Raw genomic sequence first — 24182 nt, 5'->3', positions numbered from 1 at the left:
ATGAAACATGATCAGAATTTGTCTTGGCGTAACTTGTGTTCATTGCCCCTCAGTTGTTGTTGTACAGCTCCAAGAAGGCTCTGGATTTTTCTTAAGAAATTCAAGACAGTAGTTTGTCTTCTATTCATCGGGTTGAACAAACCCAACTGTCTCCAACTTCTCATTGTAATCCAGTTAGTTGACATCTATACTGGAAAGTCCAAATTTTGGCTGATTATTCTAGATGCAGCTGCAAACATACTAAATAAAAGAGAATAATAATTTCTTCTTGCTTGCTATACTATTGCTACTATAGGACAATCCTTTTTCAACTCTCAACTCTGTAAAGGCACAGTGTTGATTAATGTTCAACTGGTACTCAATACCTCCAGTTCCACTTCCGTAAAACTGCTTTCACTTCAGGTATCCTCCAAATCCTTTGATTATAGTGATTTCCAGACAAAGTTCTTTTGTAATGAACATTTTTAAGCCTTTTTTAGCTGACAAAAGTAGTAAGAAAAGTAAGCTAAAAAGCAGACTGCATAGGACATATTTATGAATTCTGTGAAAACCCTGGGTAAATATTTTGAAAGCTAGCATGGGGTTACATGCCCACTACCTGATCTCCACTGCTGTTTCTTTTCAGAAGGGCTCATGTTGTTAATAAAATAACTTTCTTTTGCTATGAAAAAACATCCAAGAAGATACAGTTGATCAAGTGGGCTAGCTAAGTATTTCTGATGATAAGGATGTCAACTGCAACAATATTAGCACCATCTTTTTAGTAGAGGGAATTAAAGGTTTTACCCTCTAAATAAAGGGTGTCTAGGGAAAGACTTCTAAACACCTGCCTAGTAAATCAACTGGTTTTTTTTTTTTTTTTTTTTTTTTTTTTCCTGAGAGATTAAGTGTCCACAGCTTCTCAATGAACTGAAAGTTGTTGAAGTTCTCAGGAGCTTTCTGTCCTCCTAAAGTCAATAAGAAATTGATTGTATACATTGCTTACAAACATAAAGCAATCTGTGTAGGTGCTTGTTATTGAATTTCATACTTACTTCTTTGAACAAAATCCCAATTATGTGCCTCAAAAACTAGTGAAGAAATTTGTCGTTTGATTATAATAACTTTGCTTTAGCCCTGACCAGTATTTCTCTTATCTTCTTATTCCTAAATTTTGATGGTCACCTTGTCAGAAATTTGAAATCTCTTAAAGTTTGGCAACCAAAAGGCAAAAAAATGTTTGTATGCAATAAATGATTTTGTCTTAGGAAAAAAGTAGAAAATGTATATGGTGTTTTCATTTATCCAGAGACAATGAAAAAGAACATCTTTCTGATATCAGAGGTATTTTTATCTATAAACAAGTAGCTTAAGCCATTTAATATTTGCTTTCTAATATGGATATTTAATGCAAATTTTATTTAGGTCATATTCTTTTCTAATGGGATTTAGCATAATTTATAAAGCTGAAACCTCTCGTGTTTTCATTTCTTTAGGACACAGAAGATGTATGCAATCTCAGTGTAATTTCATATATATATTTATGTATTTGTGTACATATCTTTTATATCCTTCCTTGTCATAAATATAGCAAGCTTATGATTTTACTGAAATAAACAAATCAATAACTACTATAAATAGATGGGATCCAAGTAAACCAGTTCTCATATCTATGTAAGAAAAGTTATTAATAATAATAATAACAATAACTTTTAAAAATAAATGCTTAGTCTTTTGGTTCTCCAGTTCTAATGTAAGTTGTTTGTCCTACAGTGAAATTTACTGAGTCTAAACCTTAACTTCGAGCTGAATTGAATTCTTAATCATGGTGGTAAGATCCCAACACAGTTGTATCTGGATTGAAAGCTAGCACAGATTTTTAATGGGCTCTGCTCTGAAAGAGTAAGCCAGTGAGTAACGATAAAAAGCACTGAGTGGAAAGTATCTTTGAAGTAATTTTATTTCCAGTGTTCTTGGGATGCATCTGTACATCCCACTAAATACTATGAGGTATTATAATAATATCATATCATATTATATCATGTAATGTAATGTAACGTAATGTAATGTAATGTAATATATCATATCATATCATAATACTATCTCTATTTTTTCATCAACTTTTATATATATATATTTTGGTTTAGTTTAATTAATAAATTAGTATGATTCTAGCCAAAAAACAAAATAAGCAATGAATAAAGTAAGCATGAGTTTGATGTATTGCAACTCTTTGTTCAGATTCAGTGATATGCATTACAAAGATGGATGTAGAACATTTAACATTTAGTGACACTGTGAATATATTAGGGAAGTGAGAGTGGGAGTAGACTACACTTTTCTAATGAACTGTGGTTTATATAAGATTTGGACCTAAACATGAGAGAATCGTGAAAGCAATTGCCCTCTGAGTGCAGTATCAAGTAACTGATTTTGAATTTTCTTCTGCAGTGTACACCTTCTACTCTGGCAAAAGCAGAAAAGAGTAGAATAGCTACAGTTTAATTACTCATGTTTTAAAGAGGTCAATAAGTACATGAAATGTTTTTTGTTTTTTGTGTTTTTTTTAAATAAGTTTGATAGGTAAATGTTGCTGTTTAATTTTGGACTATTTCTTTCTGAAAATATTGGGAACGAAAATGTTTATTTTTTCTTTCAGATGTTAAATATTTAAAAGAAGAAGATGCAACTCGTAAAACATTCACAGTCAGCAGCACACTGGATTTCCTTGCAGATCGCAATGATGATGGTGCAGTTGTAAGCTGCAGAGTAGATCACGAATCCCTAAATGCTACACCTCAAATAGCAATGCAGGTTCTAGAAATACACTGTAAGTAATATATATTATATTTGCTTGCTTTTACAGTTTTGTTTTGTTTCAGAGTTTCTACTGTAGGAAATCTTCAAAATTTTCTGAGAACGGTAGGTATTGATAACACTTTTCTTTTAGCCAACCTCTTTTTTTTTTTAATTTTATTTCAGAAATAACTCTGAAAAGATTAGTGTATTAAGTTCCTGGTTTTCTTTACAAATAGTAAAGAGGAAGTGCATTTGTCTTCTCCATTTATCATTGTAGTAATGTCAAAGTAAGCTGTAGTATCAAGATCGTAGAAGTTCATCACAGCGCCCTTTGTCCAACCTTTGGCTGTTTTTCCCCAATTTGACAATTTTCCATTGCTTGTTGTGCCATGATGAGCAACTTTCCAGCTTGATGCACTACAACTCAAAACAATATACATGAAATCCAAGAAAAAAGTCCTTGTACCTGGTAGATGCAAAGATATTGTGACTTCAATGCTTCTATGAAGCAGGATCACTGAGAAAAACAAGGCTGCTTGCACACCAAAGCTAAACTGGAAAGTTTTGGAACTAGCACTCACTGATTCCTTTTGCTAAACTAATATATTGGTCCTTAAAGTAATATACTGATACCTATTGCTAAGCCAGCCTTAAGCTCAAAATTTAGGCATATTCAAAGTTGAATAAGCCTGCCTATGTGTCTGTGTGCAGTAGTCTGAAGTCATGTCCTTTGAGTCACTTTCTTTGCTTTTACAAACTATGAGGAACTCAGGAGAACAGCTTTTCACCACCAGGTGACATTTACATATTCACTTGCACTGTAATCACCATTCTTCTGTATACTGTTATGTATATTGTTCTGAAGAACATCAGTGTTTGTTTGCCATCTAGGGAAAGAGATGTCTGCAAAATATTACCAGATCAAGTGAAGGGTAGAGACCTTTCACAGGTCTGTTTCTAGGGTAAATGTAAGCAAAGGAACTTATTATAAACAAGGTTTATCCGTGAAGCAGACAAGTTGCCTGTAAGAGCAGATAGTTCCCAAGACGCAATGTCAAGGTTTGCTGGCTTGTATAACTTATTTCTGAAGGAAGATAGTTCTGTAAGTATATAAAACAAGTAAAATGTGGTGGTTGAGAAAGCACTCCATACATAGAAGCTGACAGCATTGCTAAAAATGCCATCTGCATAACATCTGAAATGAGGCAGATGTGGATTAGTACCCGTAAGTAATGTGTACTGAAAATAACTGTTTTCTGATGCATCCTATGCATCATTTTCCTGATGGAGATCAAAGCCTTTCTTTACCAATGACTATAAAACACCTGCCTCCCCTAAAAATGTTCAGATGGCATCTGTACTAGAGAGATGAATCCTTAACATCTATTTCCCTGAATTCTAAATCCCATCACCATCATCCTCTGGTATGACCCATGCCTTCACTTCCAAATTGCTTTCTCCCTCCCTGTTCAGAATGTTGGTACTACAGGGCCACAACGATGACCAGAGGTCTGAAGCACTTTTGTGAAGAAAGGCTCAGGAAATGGGCTTTTTCAGCCTGGAGAAATCTGTGGGGTATTTAAGTGGGGCCTATAAAAGAGTGGGAGACCTTTTTATACAGTAGGCAAGGGTTACTAATTTTAAACTAAAAGGAGGGAGATTTAGGTTAGATGTTAGATGTTAAATTCTTTTCTCAGAGGGTGGTGGGGCACTGGCAGAGCTCCCCAGAGAAGCTGCCCCCATCCCTGGAGGCACTCAAGGCTGGCTTGGATGGACCCTGGGCAGTCTGAGCTGGTGGGGGGCAGCCCTGCCCACGGCAGGGAGTTGGGGTTGGGTGGGCTTGAATGTCCTTTCTAATCCAACCCATACTATGATATAAAAAACAGGCTGCTATAGGAGATTTAAACTGTGTCACAGTGTAATGTGACTGATGTAAAAGCAACAACAAGGCAGACTGTGTCGCCTCTCAAACACAAAACTTCTGGATATGTCACTTATCCCTTTGCTCCCCAGGCAACAAGACACTACTTTGCTAAACAGCAGCAATTTATGTATTGTTTCATTTTCTGAACAAGACCCTTCTTCCTTTTCTGCACGTTCACTGAAGTTCTCCAACAAGGACAAACTGGAAAGGGTATTTACTGTCACTGATGTGCTTTATTTGCTATTTTGCCCCCTCAGACTGCCAATTTACCAGAAGCCACAAGATACGAGTAATTATTCTCGATCCTTTCTCTTTGCTTCATTAATTTTCCACCAACCAATTTTATACTCTCCAGCACTAGTAGAGAGTGTCATCATATGTCAAAAGACAAGTGAGAAATATGCCAAAATAAGCTTACGTTCATAAGAGATGGTGGAAAGACCACGTGCAATCTTAAAAGCAATATTTTCTTATTGCAAACAGGGAACAGTCTATTGTCCTTTTCCTTACCACATACAACTCCACAGTCAACATATCCAACAGTCTTATTTGAGATAAAGTTTTTAAGAAAATTTTAGGAAAAGAGAATGAGATCCATGGAATTAATGATGTTGCTTCAAGCAGAGAACCTTGAAGGAAAGAAGTGCAGGAGGATGATTTACTACAGCAATCACAAAGGCTCTGAAAGGAATACATGGCACTGAAATCAGGCTCCTTAATTTTATTCTCCTGCTTATCTGCCTGACATTGCTCACAGTCATAACTGGTATTGCTACAGTCACTGAAAACTGCTTTCACCCATCAGTTCATAGGACTATAAACATAGAAGAGACATTGTATTTGTATTAATGAGAGTGATGCTCACAGAACACTCATTATGGGGCTGGTTCAAGACATCCTCAATGCCAGCTGACAACAGTTCAGAAATAGCACTGACAAAACAGATGAATTACAGGACCCCAAGACAAAAGTCATGAGAATCTGTTAATTCGACATCCTTTAGTTCTGAAAATCATCTCACCTAAAATCAGGTAGTATGGCATTGCTCCATAGGGTACTTGTTCCAAATGTCTCAGTGGTATTTCAAATGAGCAGAGAGCTTCGGAGTAGTACCTTAAACAAGTGAAACAGAATGGCACAGCTAGACATCAGTTTGGCAGGGAAATAATACAATAGAACTGAACTTGTTTTTTAATCATTTTCCTAAAATCTGAAGAATTATGTCTGTCGTACATTGATACTCCTAACCAGGATGTCATCCCAGGTTAGAAAAAAAGAGCAATAATAAATTGTCTGGCTAATTTTGTTGTTTTCTGCCCTCAATGATTATACCTGAGAGTAAAAAACAGATAGATAAAATCTGCTGACAATGGACGAAACACACATGGCTTCATCAAAATACTAAAAGCAAAGCAAAGAAAAAGAAAAAGATAATAGTAATTGCATGATTGTGTTTGCATCGAGTGGACAATAGGTAAGAAATAAGAAAGCAACAGAATATTTGAAATGATGTTTTTTTTATTTTTATCTAGTGAATGACAAAATAGTATTACATCTATCCTGGGCAATGAGTCGGTATGAAACAGATCTTTGTAATGAGTCCGCAGAGATGTAGATAGAGATGATTATGAATCCACACAGCTGCTTTTATCATCAGCTTTAATAGGAAGTAAAGTTAATACTAAAGCCAGTAATACCATCAACAGTGATATCAGTACAGTGTCAACTTTCACCAGTAGTATTATGAAATAAGTACATGAAATAAGAGCGAAAACTTTAAGAAAAAAGCAGTTGTTTTTTAATACACACATACATACATATCACATTATGCACCATATTTATGCTGTGCTCATGTATGTAATAAAACAAATTTCTGAATCCTGCTCCTTTTTTTTTCTTTTTTTTTTTAGTGGTGAAGTCCAAAATTGGAAATAAGTGTATTACTTATACACTGAGCAAAATAAGGATATCTTAACATGGACTGTGATCATTTCTTGTTTTCACAGGGCTTTCCAAATTAATTTGTCAGACTTTAGATATTAAAATAATATCCATACTATTTGAGTAAATATGTTGTATCCCACTCCAGACTGTGAAATAATTACCTCCTCCAACCATTTAATCTTTTTTTTTATCAGTAATTTGTGTCTCACTTGTGCTTAATCCTGCTCATCTCTGTGTCATGCTCTGTGCACTGCAGGGCAGCTCAATAACCCAATTGTTTCTTTTGTGATGAAAGGTTCAGCCATAATTTAGTTTCTGCTTGGCCAGCAGAGGCTTGTGGTAGCGTGACACTGCTTGCTGAGTTTATTTTTCCTCTGACCCTTACTGTCAATAGTAAACCCAAAATAGACTTGTATCCCCCGTGGCTTTGCTCTGAAGTTTGCTTGTCAGCCTAGCTGCCACTGATTATTAGGAACTGCTTCTTGTAAGTGATAAATACAAATCTCAGAGGAATGTTTTGTTTCATTGTTTACTTCTGCACTTAAACTAAAATCCTGCATTCACTCCTGCATTAAGGAAACACGGTGCAGTACTTCAGTTTTGAAAGATTCTCATGGTAATATTTATAGTATTGTGTACTCGAAGTCCTCATGCACACACTGAAAAGACACTTTGAGGGCAAATACAACTTCTGATCCAGAACTAGGAAATGAGTGAACTCTGTTCATCTTTCTTCTATGTGTCAAACAAGCGATGATTCTCAGAGGCAGCATCTTCATTTTCCTCCAGGTTTTATCCAAGCAGAAGGCAGCCAACATGTTGCTTCATACTGAACAGAGTGCCATAAAATTACCCAGTGGTAATTACCTTACCTTCATAAAAATTCTCTGTCTACAGTAAATTACCCAGCAGACCTCAGAAAAAATTAATTGTGTAAGCCTGCCCCAGAGGCTGCTTCTGAAGCTTTAAAGTGAAATCAAATCATTTGAACTTCAAACCTAATCATCATGATTCTAAAATGGCAGCTGTGATGTGATCTGTGCTAACGGACATGGGGAAATTCTGTTCAAAAGCTGACCACACTCCCAAATGACAGCACTAATAAGCTAAATATGTGTTATGTAAAGAAGTGTCTAGAGAGGCAATTTTGAGTAAATTCTATATTGGCAGACACAGATGTGCAGTGAATTGTCAATCTGACAAGTCTATAGCCATCAGCTAGCTTGCTTCTACTGGCTATTCCAACAATGTTTTTGTGATAAGCTGTTTATCTGGTGAGTTTTTATCAGATTCTTTTGCAATGAGCATCTGAACTTGACTTGAAAATTTGGCAACAATTCCAAGTGATTGTTGACTATTGTCTGGGAAATACGCTTATCGATTTTTTATTAAATAAACAAAGCACTTCAAATGCAGGAGACTACAGATAAGCAAATTAGCATTTCACTTGTGCAGCCTTGTAGAAAATGGTGTGTGTGTATTCAGCAACAGTGTATTGCTGTGATTTGCGGCATATTAACAAATGGAGGTTTCACTGACAACAGGATGGTGTTGCAGGTGTAAGGCAGAATGCTTTTATCAGACCTATATTATTTAATGCCACTAACAGAGCTCAGACCATTGTTTTTACTTCAGTGATTTTTATTTATTTATTTATTTGTTTTGAACACACCATTTCTATAGTTTCGTGTTCAGAAAGAAAGGTGTTATGTGCAAATATAAGATATGAATTATATATTATAATAGACAATAATACACAAGGGCTGCTCTGAAAGCAGCCTATGTTATTATACTGGCCCATGACATCAGAGGCAGATGTTGGTGGTATGGCAGTAGAGGCTGAACCTTCCCACTAACATTCCATTACATGTTGTTGCCGTGTGACAGATAGCAGCAGAGAGATAGTCTGACAAATTGGTGTCTGACATGGAAGTGCGTATGGAGCGAAGTTGTGTCATTGAATTCCTCCACATGGAAAAAACAGTACCCGCAGACATTCATTGATGCTTGCTGAATGTTTCTGGAGAACATACACTGGATGTGAGCACAGTGAGGCTGTAGGTGATGTGTTTCAGTAGTGACAACAACAAGTGGGTCACTTCTGCTGGTGCAGATTTTCACAAGAGTATCCTGTATCCAATGTAGTTTGCATTGAAATGAATAGGAGGCATTAATTTCAGAGCAGCCTATTTACTACCATACAAAATATAGTGTTATTTTTTAAAACAAAAGAAAATGGTCGTACGTAGACTGTCAGACCATCTGTTTACAGAGAATGCCTAAAATACAGTTCCGCATGAGAATAGTGTCATATATAGTACAAGTATATGGCTTCCTTAAAGCTTAGTATTTAATTCTAATAAGCTAATTACATCTTTAAATATCTTGGGTGGCCTTTCAGGGTAACTTCTTCAACCATGGACTTGCTCTATTTTTGTAGTAACAGGCCCCCAAAATATTAAGCCAGCTCAAGGAAATACGAATAGATGTTGAGAAGGAGTGAAGACAGCTGGAGTGCTGGGAATTGTTTTGACTTTGCCATCAGAACAAATGTTTATCTCATTATATCTTTAGTTAATGAAATAAAGCACACAGTTCTTCTCAGGCAGCAAAAAGACCTGGATTTTCTAAGGGCATGATTCTCCAGGACTATAGAAGAAAGAACTGCCTTGAGATTTGCGGATTCAGGGTTTTACAGTTTGCTGTTACAAGTTAGCATGATTTGCTTTCTTACTATAATCATTTTGTCTTAGAGTAGTTAGAATGTTTGGAAACTGCGATACTTCAGAGATCGAAGTTGTAGAAGGTAGCCAATACCTCAAGCTTAAGCCTGTCAAGAATTACATGATTACTGCAAATGCAGCAGGACGTTCTTGAGTATGACTATTGCACTCATTGTAACAAATGGCAAAGGGACAGAGCACAAGGCTGAGAAAATTTCCCAATCAAAAAACAGAATTATTTTTTTCTTGGGTGCAGCACTTTTTTCTTCAAGATTCTTCAACTTAACTCTGGGAACAAAACAAGTTTAGGTTGTGTGTTCTTCTTTTAAAATCTTTTAGAAGCACAGAGAGGAAAAGCATGGCTTTTCTCGCATGGCTACCTGAGTCTGATCCATCTTTCTAACAGAAAAGGGTGGTCTCTCACAGAAGACACTCCAGTTCTTTAGAGGCCAACTATTCAAGTCATGTTCTTGTTTTTCTGTTTCAGTCAAGATATTCTTGTAGATTCCTGAATTTTGAGATCTTACAGTTGACTCCCTGCTCTTCTGAGACAAATTTAGTCTTTGTACAAGACTCACCTGTCTTGAGATTTTCTTCTGATTCTTTCCCGAAACTGTGTTATTTTTCCCCCTAAATGACAATTTAGATGTTAGTATTTACAATACAGCTCAATGTTATTTCTATACTATAAACAGTGATCAGCTTTCCATTCTTTCTCCCTTAAAGGACTGAAATTTTGATATTTCCCAGTGTAAGAGGCAGTTTTAAAAATAGTAATCATAATAATGCAAATTAGAAGATATAGCTGTCACTACTGTATACCTCTTCATATTGAATGAAAAGTAAATAATAAGTTATTCTATTTAATTATTTAGCTCAATAACTATGTCAACACTGTGCTAATAAGCAAAATTATCTTGTTTGAGCTTTTCGTATTAATGAGTGCTTGAAACAAATGAAACATAAAGGATAGTTACAGTAAACAGTAAAGAATAATATCAGTGAACATGAAAGTTCAGTGCCACAATTTGCATTTTTAAATGAGATCAATTAGGTTAATGATGGATGAAAATAAGAAATCCATTATTTAAATGCAAAGTAATTCAAAAACTTGTGGGTCCATTTACTGCCAAACTTTAATCTTTCAAAGGGGATATCTAGTTCAAAGAGTTAATGTACAGTCCTGACCTTTCCCATCTGGAAGCTTATGTTTACAAGTGGAATATAATCTAATAGAATTTATTTCTCTCTAAAATCTATAATAGGAAAATCCAATGAGTTGCTTGTATGTTCCGCATGGAAACTTAATATGTTGTGGGCAGGTTACTCTTTGGATGCATGTTTAAAGGAGGGCTGAAGAAAGGAATTTTGGAAAGGGATGTTTAATAATGTTAAAATAGGATATTCAATAAATGAACTTTAAATATAATCGGTTTTCAGAAGAATAATCCTTAAGGAGGAAGTTTCCTGACATAATAACCTACAGCCCAGTAGCAGTACTCCAAAACCAACTGACAGATTTTTGAAGCTCCTAATCCAAATTACTGTGAAGCAGTTAAAAACTAAATTATTTATCTGCTAGAAATTGAGTTCTTAAATGTATTTGTTACAACTACTTTATATAGTGTAGCCCTAACAAGATAATAATGATTGAGTGACTGAATGACTACAGTTCAGTTTCTGAGAAGCTCCAAATGAGGCCCTGGGTTCTGAAAGAATTTTTCAATTACTTGACTAAGATCCAGTAAGTCCCATGCTGCCTCAAAAGTTTGTCTAAAATATCTTCTTTATTTTTTCTCTGGCTTGATAGTCTTTTATGTGTTCAGCTTAGAATGAGACTAAAAATTACAGAATCTCTACAGATCAAACTCCACATTGCAACTCTGGTCACTGTAAGCCATGAACTTAGTTACTGAAGGACAAAGGAGTCTTTCCCGATAGAACAGTTTAAAGGACTGTTTATTTCCAAAATTGCTGACTAGCAATCAGGTGAAAAAGTTTGAAAGAAAATACGTACAGAAATAGTTAGTAGGACCTCCTAGAGGAGAGGACCTTACTCTTCTGAAAAGCAAGATATGTATTTACAAGAAACAAGTCAGATTGTCATGCCCTGGTGATTTTTCTATAGATTAAACTTTCATAGTGCCTGCTGTCTATGTGGTATGAATCACAGAGAAAGGCTTCAAGTATGCTGAGTGTCCAAAGCTCTTACTTCTTCAGTAACTTTGCATGTGCTGCAGTTCTCCAGCAATATTCAAGAAAAGTTAGACACAACAGAAAGCTGAAGGCCTTAAGCAAAAGAAACTGAGGATGCAGAAGGCAAAGTTACACTGAAAGGTCATGCAATGAGTCAGACACGCATGATATAGGCAGAGGGGTGTTTTTTTTCTCTGGCTTTTTCCTTTTCACTTGTGACATGGCAAAAATGAGAAGAAAAAAAAGAAGATATATGATTAAATTGGAGGGGACACAAAGAAAGGCAGGGAGGATGTTAAGTGGAACAGAGGTACACATCTGAAAAGGTAAGAAAAATGGAGATCGTTTGGTCTTAGGAAGTGGTGTGACAGAAATAATTAAAAAAGATAAATGCTGTTAAACTAAGCTTCATCATTAGAGTTCACTGAACAAAATGGAGCGGATTTGCCAAAGACTCTTATTTCTACCATATCGTTCACATGTATATGGGATTTAAAGGATTACTGTAAGAACAGTGACCCTGTTTTCCTATTATGGGGAGATAACGCAGGTAGTGCTGCTGGTGCTAATTATCTTCATGAACTGGCATGCATCTAGAACACGATGACATTGCCACTGTTTGTACCACTTAATTCAGCAGCATCTCCCAGTATAGCCAATGTTATAGTTACATTTTTCTCTCTATTCAAAGCCAACCACAAAGCATATAAGAATGATTAGTGAACACACTGAGTTACAAGAAGGAATAAAAGGTTTTAAATGAAACGGATAGGAACTGTAGAGTTTTCGTGGTGTATCTGATTGACTGACAGCTGAGATGTAGGAACAGGTACTATGAATATTTTAAACAAAGTACCAGATAATCAGTGCTCACAGAATTAGTAGCTTAAAGGGTTTCCTGCCAGGTTGATGCTTGAGTTTAGGCACTCATGAATTACAAGTGTCAGGAAGCAATATTTCACTGATCAAGCTTTTTTTTCCCCCCACGCTGGCATTTGGCCTGTTGTTCTGCATCCAAGAGAGTGCTTTTATAGTCTCCCGGTGCAAACTGTTACTCCTTTTTTCTTCAACAAGCATCATTTAAACTAAATTGAAGGAGACGAGGGAAAGGATGATATAGTAGTCATCAAACAATCTCAGCTAACAAAGAGACCATATGGTGGTTCTGGTTCTGCTCGAGTGTAGAGTAGCTTTTAAAGGAGTATTTAAAAAAATATCGCAAAGCTTAATTTTTAAAGTGTTCTTGAACAGATTTATTGAAATACTGCGACATAGACTGCCTCCCCCACAGGTACTACTAATAAAATAATGTCAGACATAAAATACTTTTTCTCTCATCTCTTTAAGTAATAAGACGTTTGTCATATTATGAAGCAGAGCATCAAAGTTACTGTATCTCCCGGTGTAATTTACCAAAGTTTATCAATTCACTCTTGCCTTGTGAGTACCTATTACAAAGCAACAGGGCACAAGCAGAAGCCATGCTGCTTGTCATTTACAAGAGAAGCCCAATTTGAAGGACTGCTGAAATCACAGCTGTAGGATGCAAGCAGCTGGTAAGTGTAAAAGCTATAAAAATGGTGAATGCTTTCGCAGAGCTGATTAGAATACTCCTCTCCCTTCCCTCAGATCTCATTTGGGATAACCAATTTGATGTTTATTTTTGTGCATACTAGAGTGGTTTGTCCTTGAAAATTACTTTAAACTTCTCTCTTTCTAAGCCTAATTGCTTAGGGTTTTTAGAAATGGGAAAAAAAATTGTGTAGAAATGCAAAATTTTGAAAAAGTTTTGTAATTGCCATCTGTATATGAAAATGATTATCTCACATTTTCTTAAAAAAAAGGATATCTTAGTCTTACTCCAGTGCTAATAAGTTAGTAAAGAATCATCATCATCTTCAGAGGTGTATGCTTATTTTATTTTTGCATCTGGGAATGATGGAAAGGATCCAAGGAAATAATAGAGAAAGCACTACGGAAAAAAATGAAGAAGGCTGTGATATTTCACAAGCATGCTCTTTGGAAAAAAAAGGAAAAGACAAATGAGGTATAAAGGAAATGAATTAGTCTCTCATGGAAATCTTTGAAAATCTTATCATCTGGTAATCATTTATTACCAGGTAGCAATAATCTTTTATTATAGTACTCTTAGATTTTGATAACATTTTTTAAAATGATAGCACCACAGAACTGTTGTTTTTCACTGACACAATAAAATATCAGAGAAACTGAAGTTTTCAGTTTCATTAAATAACACTAACGTAAAGACATGCTGTTGGTAGCTTATAATTTAGTTAAGCCTATAGGAAGAAAAGTGTCTTGTAATGAATCCATCATACTAATCTGGACTCTGGCACAAAGAAAATGATGGTTAGTGTTGACTTGCGGAATCCCGCTCTATAACCACAGAATAGTTATAAAAAAGGTATATTTTTTTTCAGTGCTATGAGCATGCCAGGTGCAGGTGAGGGTAGCCCCTTCCTAGCCTGCATGCCGAAACCAGCTAAACATCTTTATTTATAGAAGGAATACGTACATATTCATGGTATTTCTAAGACAAGGAGTGGTTATCACAATTAATTCTGGGAATTCATTACAATTTACCACGCCCATTCTACATCCTGAATTCCACCGCTAATTAATGCTTCTACACATGCATGGTGCCTCCTAGTGGTCATCCCGGTGGTCATGGGGATGAAGGCTATATGTTATTCTTGCAGTGTACTTCTGATCCTGGTGTAATCTGAGGAAGTATTCCAGCTTCAACTGGTTCAGTTTCTAGGATGGTTTCTAGGATATGGTTCCTTGGACCAACCAGCAGGCTCCTTGAGTTACAGTTGAGGTACCCCGTATCTTTCCCATTGTTCATGCTCACCTGCTTTTACAATTTTGACAATATAACAAATTAGCCCTTTATTCAGTGTGAAAAAAAAAAAAAAAGAAAAAAAAAAGAAAAAAAAAAAGAAAGTGAACAGTGGGGTAAAGAAAGAAAGAAAGAACAGTGAGTAAAGCTTAGTATTACAGACCCATGCACAAGGTACCAATTCACATGGTTACATGGTTGTTGGAATGGTCTGGAAACAGCCTGTGGGCAAAAGCAGGAAGGTGGAGGGGCTAATACATTTTAATCCCTTTTGATAACGAGGCAAGTGTATGAGTTTTCCTGGAAAGTGGCAATTACTGGCTATGCAGACAGCATTATATAGTAGCCCTCAGTAAGAAACCAGACTATGCAGCTGGGTGGGTTGTGTTGCTCTTTGAGACTCCTGTTAAAAATATTGCAGCAGATTAGGGCAAGACGAGAAGACTGTAGCAAGCCTTGCCAACCAAAGCAGAATTTCACATATGGCAAAAAAGCACCACCCATTTGTTCAGCAGGTGAGAATCCCCCCGTTATTCTTAGAAATCGCAACAAAATTTCTCTAGAGGAGATGAAAAGCCTCCTTCCAGTTCCTCTATCAAATGATCTGCCATCCATGACATGGATGTTATGCGATAGGTAAGGCCCTGTCACACTGTGCTTTTTACTACGGACTGCCTGGAGCTTAAGAGAATATTTCCTGAACTGGAGAGTAGTTAATAAGACAGATTCCTTGTGTTGCTTAGAGTCCATGAAAGTAAAATCTGGCATTCATGGTAAGCTCACTGATCACAGTGGGAAGCACAGCTCTGTTACACAAGCATAGCTCTCTTCTCACATGGATACAACAGCATATTTCATACTAATGCATCAACTGCAGAATTACATTGTTAAACAAAGCTTTTTTTTGTTAGTAGCAGTTTTAATGCTTTTTAAATCTCTGTCTGTTGGATAAAACAGCTTCTTGAAAAAAAAAAAAGGCAATTAAAATCAGCAAAACATTGTAAGAGCTTAAATAAGAAGGCAGTATCAATATTTTGGAAGGAAGGATTTGAATAGCACTTGTAGCACATCCTGATGTATTATGTGCACATCACTTTCTCTGACAAACCCAATTGATTTATTCTTCCCTCTCTGTACTGGTGTCTTTCCTATTACTTCTAACAGAATTTGCACACAACCAGTAAGTCTAACAAGGATCCCAGATTTCTTTAAAATAAACTCAGATTCTTAGTGCAGATGAAGAGGCGTTCATAACCGCATGAACTACAGAGAAAGAATTACCTTCAAAGAAAACACGTATCAGAATCAAAGTATGCCAGTGGAAGCCTAAGGTCAAATGATGTTAATGGGCTGTTTTCAATTATTTAGAACATGAAGAGGAAAAGGATTGCATTTGCTCTGTTTTTGAAATAGGCGCCTGATAATTTGCTTGCATGGGAAGTAATCAGATAGGAGAGAATCACTTTGGAGGCTTATTAATGTTTGTTTTAGTATTATATTGTGTGGAGGTGCGCATTTTTATTGGCAAATAGTGTTTGAAATACTGTGCCTGCTTTTCCCCCCTTGTTTCTACTATTCTAATTATGTCTGGCTCCTTTGGTATTGGCCACTCTTCCAAGTTCAAACAGTGTGAAAAATAAACGCAAAATCTCCTGTATTTTTTAAGAAAAATTTAGACAGTATGTATCACACTGATGTATAACATACATAGGGGAAGGAATCTCACAGATGGATTTTTCTTTTAGAACCCCCAAAGAATCGTAAACTAAAATAAATCAGATTATTAATCTTTTCTCTGCACTTTATATGTATTGAAACGTATACGTTACTGTCACCAAGTGTGGCAGTTTTTCTGTGCCAGGTCTTTCAATTTCCTAAAGGCCAGAAAAAGTACATTCTCTTATTAAATGACAACAGTGAAAAACAGGAGAAATGTGATTTCTTCTTGATATTCCCATCCTTTTCCATAGAGCAAAATGAACCAACTTTCAGCTACTGATTGTTACTTGAGCAACGAGTAGCCTTTACTTATTACTGGATGGCTATCATCACAACAGAAACATGGAAGGCAGTTAGAAAGAGAAGACATTTTACAAAATTGCTATATAACTTCCAGAACCATTAATGGACAATATTACAGGAGATAATCATTAACATCATCCAGAATTTTCTATTACACCATTTTCGTGTGTAAAAGAGAATGGGGTAATAGAAAATTCCTATTTCTTGCAATAGACACATACAAACACCCAAGTACTTGAAAGTGCACTATACATGAAACAATAACATGCAAGTATAAATGCCCTAGCTTTATATATCTATATCACCAGTTTGGAAAAAATTATTCTTAATTTTGGGCTTCTGGCATTCTGATTGCGTTTAACAATTTCAATTTTATTTATTTATTTATTTATTAATGTTTAGAATTTTTGAAATGTTGAAGATTTTGCCATCTTTGGTACTTAAAAAGCACATTCCTTGGCACTGGCTGAAAGGCTTTTGAATACATTTCACTAAAATGTTGTTACTTACAGCCTGAGAATGGATTTACCAGAGATACTTGATGCTAAGCACTGACAAAACTTTCAGTTAAGCATCCTAGGAATTATATATGAAATATTAAAGTTGTATGGATTTTATTTTTAGGAGCATCCTAATCTAACTTAAGAAACTTTTTTTTGTAATGTAAACTAAATGAATGGCATAGTCATTGTTACATTGGCACTGATTATAAGTAGGGGCAATGGCACTGCACTGAGTTACTTGGGGAATTGTAACTTGTGAAGAGAAATGAGTTAAGAATTTTTCTTCATAATGTGTCAGAAATTCATGATTTGTCCTAGGCCTTAGATGAGAAAAAAAAAGCATTTTCATATTCTGAGAGAAATCTTAGTCCAAAACCGGAGTGGAAGGGAAACCTTTCAGTACCTGGTGGACTCCTGCTATTGCATGGGAAATCAATGAAGAAGTCAGTGTGCACTTTGACTCAGAGCAAACTCTATCCAAACTCTGAAGGGGTGAATGTTCTAATCAGCGAATTAGTGTCAAATAAGTATTCTGCTGGATCTGATTTACTTACTGCAAATACTTAATACTCTTTGGAGCAAAAGATCTTGTTGTTTTTCATAAATCACTGCATGGGCTCTAATAACTCATCTAAAGAACTATTCTTAGTGGACTAGTAAACATTTCCTAAAATCAGATTACCTGGAAGTGAGGCTTTATAGAAGTGGATTTCTAAGACTCAGGGGTCTAGCAGTCCCCCAAGATGAAGAATGTGAAAGTACAGGGCTTTGCTTCAGGGAATAGTAATACTGTCTCTCTAAGAAGGAAATACTACTTTTTTGTTCTACTTCCTGAAATGTGATTCTGTGTGATTCTGTGGTGAAATGTTAGACACGTTGAAAAATTTTAGGGGGCACCGGGCTTAAATTTATTCTTAAGTTATTGCACTTATTAAAAAATAAATAAATGAAAGTTTTAATTCAGCAGAAAATCAGGAGCCTTGACTTGGATCTACACAGTATTTCTTTATAATACAGCTTCTGCAGAGAAGAACCACTAAGACATTTTCTGACCCTCCTCTCACTGGAAGCACAGGGAAAGCTAAGCTTTAAGCAGTGTGATTTGCCTCTTAACAAAATGTGTAGTGAACTGTAGCGGCAAGTATTGCTTATATTACAATAAAACATATATATCCCAATGTTCTCTAGTAAACACCATGATGCATGCATCTTGAGTCAGTGTATTTCTAACATTATTTTAATTCTGATGACCAGGAGGAGATCACTAAATTTTCTAGTCCTGAATTTACCTTTCAATAGTCATTTGTTAAAGGCCTCAAAGCATCAAAATCTATGTATTTCTCACATTGTAACATTAGGCAAGAAAAGAAGTGCTCTTTTCTAAGATTATAATTTCATTAACTGAAGATCGTTGCAGCAGGGAGAGACTGTTTGATGTCATAGCATAGTTACCATATTATTATCATGTTGCCTATTTACAAAACAATTTTTCTTCTGAAATCCGGTCATTTCCACACACCTTTTGCTGATTAATGCCTAAGGATGAATAGAGATCATGCAGCATAGTAGTTACTCACTCAGTAACTGGAAGTTTCATGAAAAAAAGTATCCACATAAGCTCTGATAGTCCAGCTTGTTAAGGACAGAGGAACCAAGGACTTCTGAAGTTACATAGCAAAACCAGGCTGAATTATTTCTAATGATCTTGGGAGCAAAAATAAACTAGTAAGGATTCATTTTCCTATTCACTTGTTGACCTGCCTTATGATCTTAAACAAATTTACTTTCTTTTATGCATTCAGTTTCTGCATTTACCCTGTGATTGTCAAGGACTTACACAGAGGCTTTAATTTATCAGACAGGAATATTCAAGTGGCTTGTATGTGATCATATATGAAAAACTTTATATGAAATAATTTGTATAGAAATATTTAAACCTGCTTGCAACTTTATAACAGCTTTAGCGAATTAACTTTTCTTACTTCAAGCAATGCAAAAACGTCAAGTGCATTTTGAACAAAAAAGCCCAAATAAAACATTTAAACATTGGAGATCTGATTAACTGCAAAGGTCTGGTGAGTGATAAGGACCACTTTTATTTAGAAAAATTTTCAATGAAATTACATTAATCATTAAAACAGTTCTGTAAGATATTAACTTGCCATTAATTGCTGCTAAGAGGAAAACAAAAATTTTGTGCTAAAGCATTTAATTTCTTTATATATCAGATAACATTAATTACCTGAATAACTGAAATCAGTTTTCCAAATGCATTCACTAATTTTGTATGTGAGTGAATAAAGATTATATTGCTTGATTAAAAAATAGACAAGTCTCAAAGCTTTGAAATGGCTTCTCTGGTTTTGTGCAGAGAGATGTGCTCGGATCCTGGAAAAAAAAAAAAAAAAAAAGAAATAGAATCACTCAGTGAAACTTTTGCCTTTAGTCTGAAAGAAGAAAGGCTGCATCTAAAAATTACATCTCTTAGTTTTATAGATAATCAGTGTTATACTCTAATTTCTAGCAAAAGGGCAGATTCTTGGCACATACGAGGTAGAAGATATCTTGCCATATGTCTAAAGATATGTTTGAGTCTCAGTTCACACTGGTGCTATCAATTGCAGCTCATAAGTACCTCATTATTCAAAATCAGGAAGGCTTGATTTGGGCCAAACAGCTTTCACACTGTTGGAGTTACGTGTGAATAAATGGGTCACTGAGAATTGAAACAAGTTCTTTTACACTTAAGGCTTGCTTTGTGATCTACACTCACACAAAATGCATTTTTTCTTAGAGTGGGGTTTTTTTTAGTCTTTTTGGAATATTTTTCTCCTCCATAATGTCCTTAGAGCTCAGAATAAATCCATATTTATGGGTACTGGTAAGAAGTTTTAGTCATAATTCCTAGAATTCTGTTTTAAATACCAGTCTACAGTATTTTAAGTATTTTATTTATAATAACTTACTGGGCCAGATCCTGAAAAGATGCAAATTATTAGTTTTTTCTAAGGTTTGAATGAATAAATTGGGATGCTTCTACTGACTTAGTGGAGAAGCAGTGGAAGATCTGACCCACAGTATAACCCTTGAACCTCCTTCAATTATTCAAGTGCAAAAGGAGATAATGTGTTGGGTTTTTTTTAAACGTACCTACAAATAAAAACCTGACAAGCATATCTGAAAATAAGCCTTCATCTTGCATTACATTACGGTTTGTCTTTCTTACCGTTTTCATTTATTTATTTTGGACTTTGCTTCCTGGTGGTAGAAGTATTTTCTGAAGGTTAGGTAATATTCATATTGCTATGATTAACAGTTATGGGTGAAACAGTTAAAGCCTGTTGTATTGATAAAGTACATTCAGGCATCAAATGATTCTAAAACAAGTGGTCCTAACTGGAGGAAATATTTTAAAACAGAGCATTTTATGTTCTGGAAATACCCCAATTTGCAGGCAATCTTTATATTTGTTAAAATAGCATTTTTAGGTTAGTTTTGAGGAAGTTTTTGACTTGGTCTTAAAAGTTTTCTCCTTGTAAGTGCATTCTTTAATTCTGCAGAGAAATCGAGGAAAGCATAAAAATGTAACTGGGAAGACTAACGCTCAGAAAGAAACAATCAAAATAAGCTGGATGTGGCTCTGGGCAGTCTGGTCTTCTGGCTGGTGACCTTGCACATAGGAGGGGATTGAAACTAGATGATCTTTGAGATCCTTTTCAGCCCAGGCCTTCTATGACTCTATGATTGTATGAAAATAGAATATCAATTTTTTTTTTTTTTTTAGAGGACTGATAATAATATACAGAAGTTGTGAAGTGTAAGCTTTCCTAAAAACTATGTATTGGATTAATTGCTGTGTTTCCTGTTTTAAAGGAACAATCAATTAGTGTACAATAAGCAGGGAAAGCACAAAAGCGTATTATTTCCCATATTATCTTACATTTCATTAGAAACATAAGACCTTTCTTGTCCTGTTAGTAAGTTCTCTTTACAGGCACATGAAGAACAGAGCACTATCTGGAGCACTGAATAAATCAGGAATGGAAACTTTGAGGAAGGAAAAACAGCACAGCACTGATCCATGCAAATATAAGTTTAATTGTTTGAAATCCCCTCTCTGGGTCATTTACATTAATGTGTGAAATGCTGATCATCTTTTCAATATAAACCAGTAATGCTAACTAGCTGAACCTTCAATTTCTTTTTTCACTTGCAGCAATCATGATTACTTCCATAAATGTTTAGTTCCCTTTCAGGTTTTTTTGGAAGTGTCTTGATCTCATTGCATTAGTTGTCTCAGTACTTCAGTTAAAGTCTTCACGTATTGCTATCTGATAATAATTTGTTCCTCTGGTCCAGTGCATAGTGAAGAGGGTAATACATTAATCTCCTACAACACCACTAAAATTGCAGAAGTACTTGATGCCCTAATTTATTTAGGCACTTGAGATCAATGCCATAAGCATGAACTAAAAGTGAAGCAAATGCCTGGGTGACCTGTGCAGGATTAGTAACCTGCAAAATGGTTTCCAGGGTTCATAACAAAGCCAAACTTTTGAAAAAGATTTGTTTCTGGTGTAAGGTTGGAGCAGCTGAAATCTAAACGATGTTGACAGTGCTTTCAGTGGAATTATGACAAGTGTACACTAAGCCCCTTTTCTTGTCTTGTACCATAGTGATACACTGTGATATGTCAAAAATGAAAACCAAAGATAGAAAAAGTTTTTGCCATTTTGTTTATACCATTTAGTATTTAATAGAACTGTTAGCATCACAATAAGAAATAATACTGTAACAGCATATCACATTTTGTTTGATTTTGTAGTGTCATGCTATCTTGCCTTTCATATTTTCTTGATAACAAGTTATTTGTCTTCTCCCTGCTACCCCACTACTAAAACAATAGGAATTGCAAACTGAATAAAATAAAAGTTGGATAAACCTAGATTTTCAGTGTAAATACTTTTTTTTTTTTTTTTTTTTTTTTTTTTTTTTTTGTGGGTTTTTTTTTTTTGGTAGCATAGAGGAAACTATACAGGAAACAAAGGGCTGTATTTTCCTTTTGAGTATGAAAGATTTCCTTACTATTATTTTGATCTCTTTTTTCCTTTTCTTAAGGAAAAAATACTATGTATGTAAATGTTTATTTCTATATGGCCTTGCTTCTCCTTAAAATAGGTCCCCTTTAATTCATATAAAATATTTTCTTTGTGAGGGTGTATCCTTGCAAACCAGATGGCAAACTGTTTTACAAGTTAAAGATTTACTACAAATATTTTATTCAGGTTTAATTCACAGTTTTTTATTGTATATTGTTTTGAAGTCACAACTATAAATTAATTCCATTACATGGAAGTAATACTTATAAGATTTTTGGACAGATTGAAAATTTTTCTGTAGAGCTTTTCATTGGTATTTGAAACATTCTTTTTGGAAAAAAAAAAAAAAAAAAAAAAAAAAGTCAAATGTCAAAAAAACAGAAGTTCTGTTTTAGGGACAACATTATTGCAATTTAGAAATAATATCCTGTAAAATGCCCAAACAAAGTATTTTGTCTGGAAGCCCATTGTAGCTTTCTTATTATGGTTTCAAGCTTTTGCAAAAGTAAAACTGTTCTTATTAAAATGTATATTATTGTATCATACCCTTAATAGCAGCATTCCATCATATCTACCTAGAAATAGACAAAGAAACAATTGCCCAGAGTATTTGCTATTCACTGTTAGATATTACACTTTGGAATACTCCTAGGGAGCAATTGCACTGAATGTAGAAAGAAAAAAAATAAGTTGTTTCTTTGGAGCAAAAACAAGCTTTCTATCTGTGTTTCCTTGGAATATAAAAATTTACAGTTGGTCAATTTTGCTTACATTGGTCAATTTTGTTGCCTTCCTGAGGACAATGAAAACTGTGCAAGTGTTCAAATAAAAGCATATACAAGCCTAAATTAATTCTAGGATGTAGTCTTTAGTAAGCAGAAAATAATGTACTCATGGATAATCTTTTTTCTCATGTATATCAATAAGATGTCTGTTTTCTTTTCTTTCTAGATACACCTTTAGTTAAAATCATTTCTTCTAATTCGTGGCCTGAAGAAGGACAATCTATAATTTTGACTTGTGAATCCAAAGGAAAACCAGTGTAAGTTATTTAACAAGTTATGTGTTCTGTTATTTTCTTTATTCTGCTGTGATTGCAATCTTCAGCTTCAGAAATATGCTCTTTTTGTCTCGTCCTGGGGTGTACTATAATGTCTGCCATAGAAAACCCTTGAAGCCTGTCTTCATTAAGTATCTATAGAACATCAGTCTTTTACTTTGTCATTTATTTTAGTTTTCAGGAAGAATTCCAGCTGTGAGATATATATTTTTTTTCAGACAGGTATATCAACCTGAAAGGAGTGCAGGCTTTAATCAGCCACTGTTTACATCATTGAACTGATGATAAGAGAGAAAATGTCTCATGAAAGTCTTCCCACATCAACTAGCCTAACAGAAAATATATTTAAATTTCTGGATACTTTCACAGTCATTTACAAGGAAATTTGAAGTGTAATGGTATGTGCAAGTTGGCTACTGATTTCTGCTGGAATTTTAAAAGATGTAGCCTGGTCTGAGAATATAAATTGTTTACTTGGACACAAACATCTTTGCTACCAATATTTTTAAGGGCATATCTGCAAAGCTTGACTCTTGCACAAAAGCTACTATTTAAATCAACATGGTTTAAAAAATAAAAAATAAAAAATTGTATCCAATAAGCTGTTATATACTTACCCATGAACTTACCCATGAATAATCAAGTTGGTTAGAATTAAATTAATATGAATCAAGTTTCTTGAATACTAACCTATTGCTTAAAAAATCAATACGTAGTGTTACATGAAAGGGTAACATACAATTTTAGAAAGGTCTTTAAAATAATAGTGCAATCATGTTCCTGGAAAAAGGTGAAAATTATGTATCAAAATCCTTGTAGCAAAAGGCAGATTTTCTCCTTTTTGCAATTTTAATGATTTAACGGAATTTTTTGACATAGTCAAAACCCAAAATCATCTTCGGATGATGTCAAGCATTTATGGTCATTTTTCTTTTGTTAACCTCTTAATTTAGTTAGGCGTCATCTAAATTATCTAAATACTTTTCTTTTATGTATTACAAGCCTGTATTGTTTTGAAGTAACTCCTGAGCTGATCAGCACAGCAACTAGATCATGCTTCTGCCCTACTT

At 34.9% G+C, this 24182-nt stretch overlaps 1 protein-coding gene across 2 annotated transcripts in view; it reads left to right on the top strand.

The window, feature by feature from the left end:
- Positions 1-24182, top strand: part of CADM2 (cell adhesion molecule 2) — a 178844-nt gene that overhangs the window by 64078 nt on the left and 90584 nt on the right. For both annotated transcript variants that reach the window (XM_042810409.1, XM_042810408.1), the window contains exons 5-6: positions 2639-2809; positions 23004-23094. In XM_042810409.1, the coding sequence (XP_042666343.1) occupies positions 2639-2809; positions 23004-23094 (262 nt within the window). The remainder of the gene's footprint in view (positions 1-2638; positions 2810-23003; positions 23095-24182) is intronic.

This window comes from Centrocercus urophasianus, unplaced genomic scaffold (genome assembly GCF_019232065.1).
Source record: "Centrocercus urophasianus isolate 14NV4802_14NV808 unplaced genomic scaffold, USGS_Curo_1.0 seq_12, whole genome shotgun sequence".
Classification (NCBI taxonomy): domain Eukaryota; kingdom Metazoa; phylum Chordata; class Aves; order Galliformes; family Phasianidae; genus Centrocercus; species Centrocercus urophasianus.
Note: the sequence above shows the minus strand (reverse complement) of the source record. Positions and strands in the feature narration are given on the sequence as shown.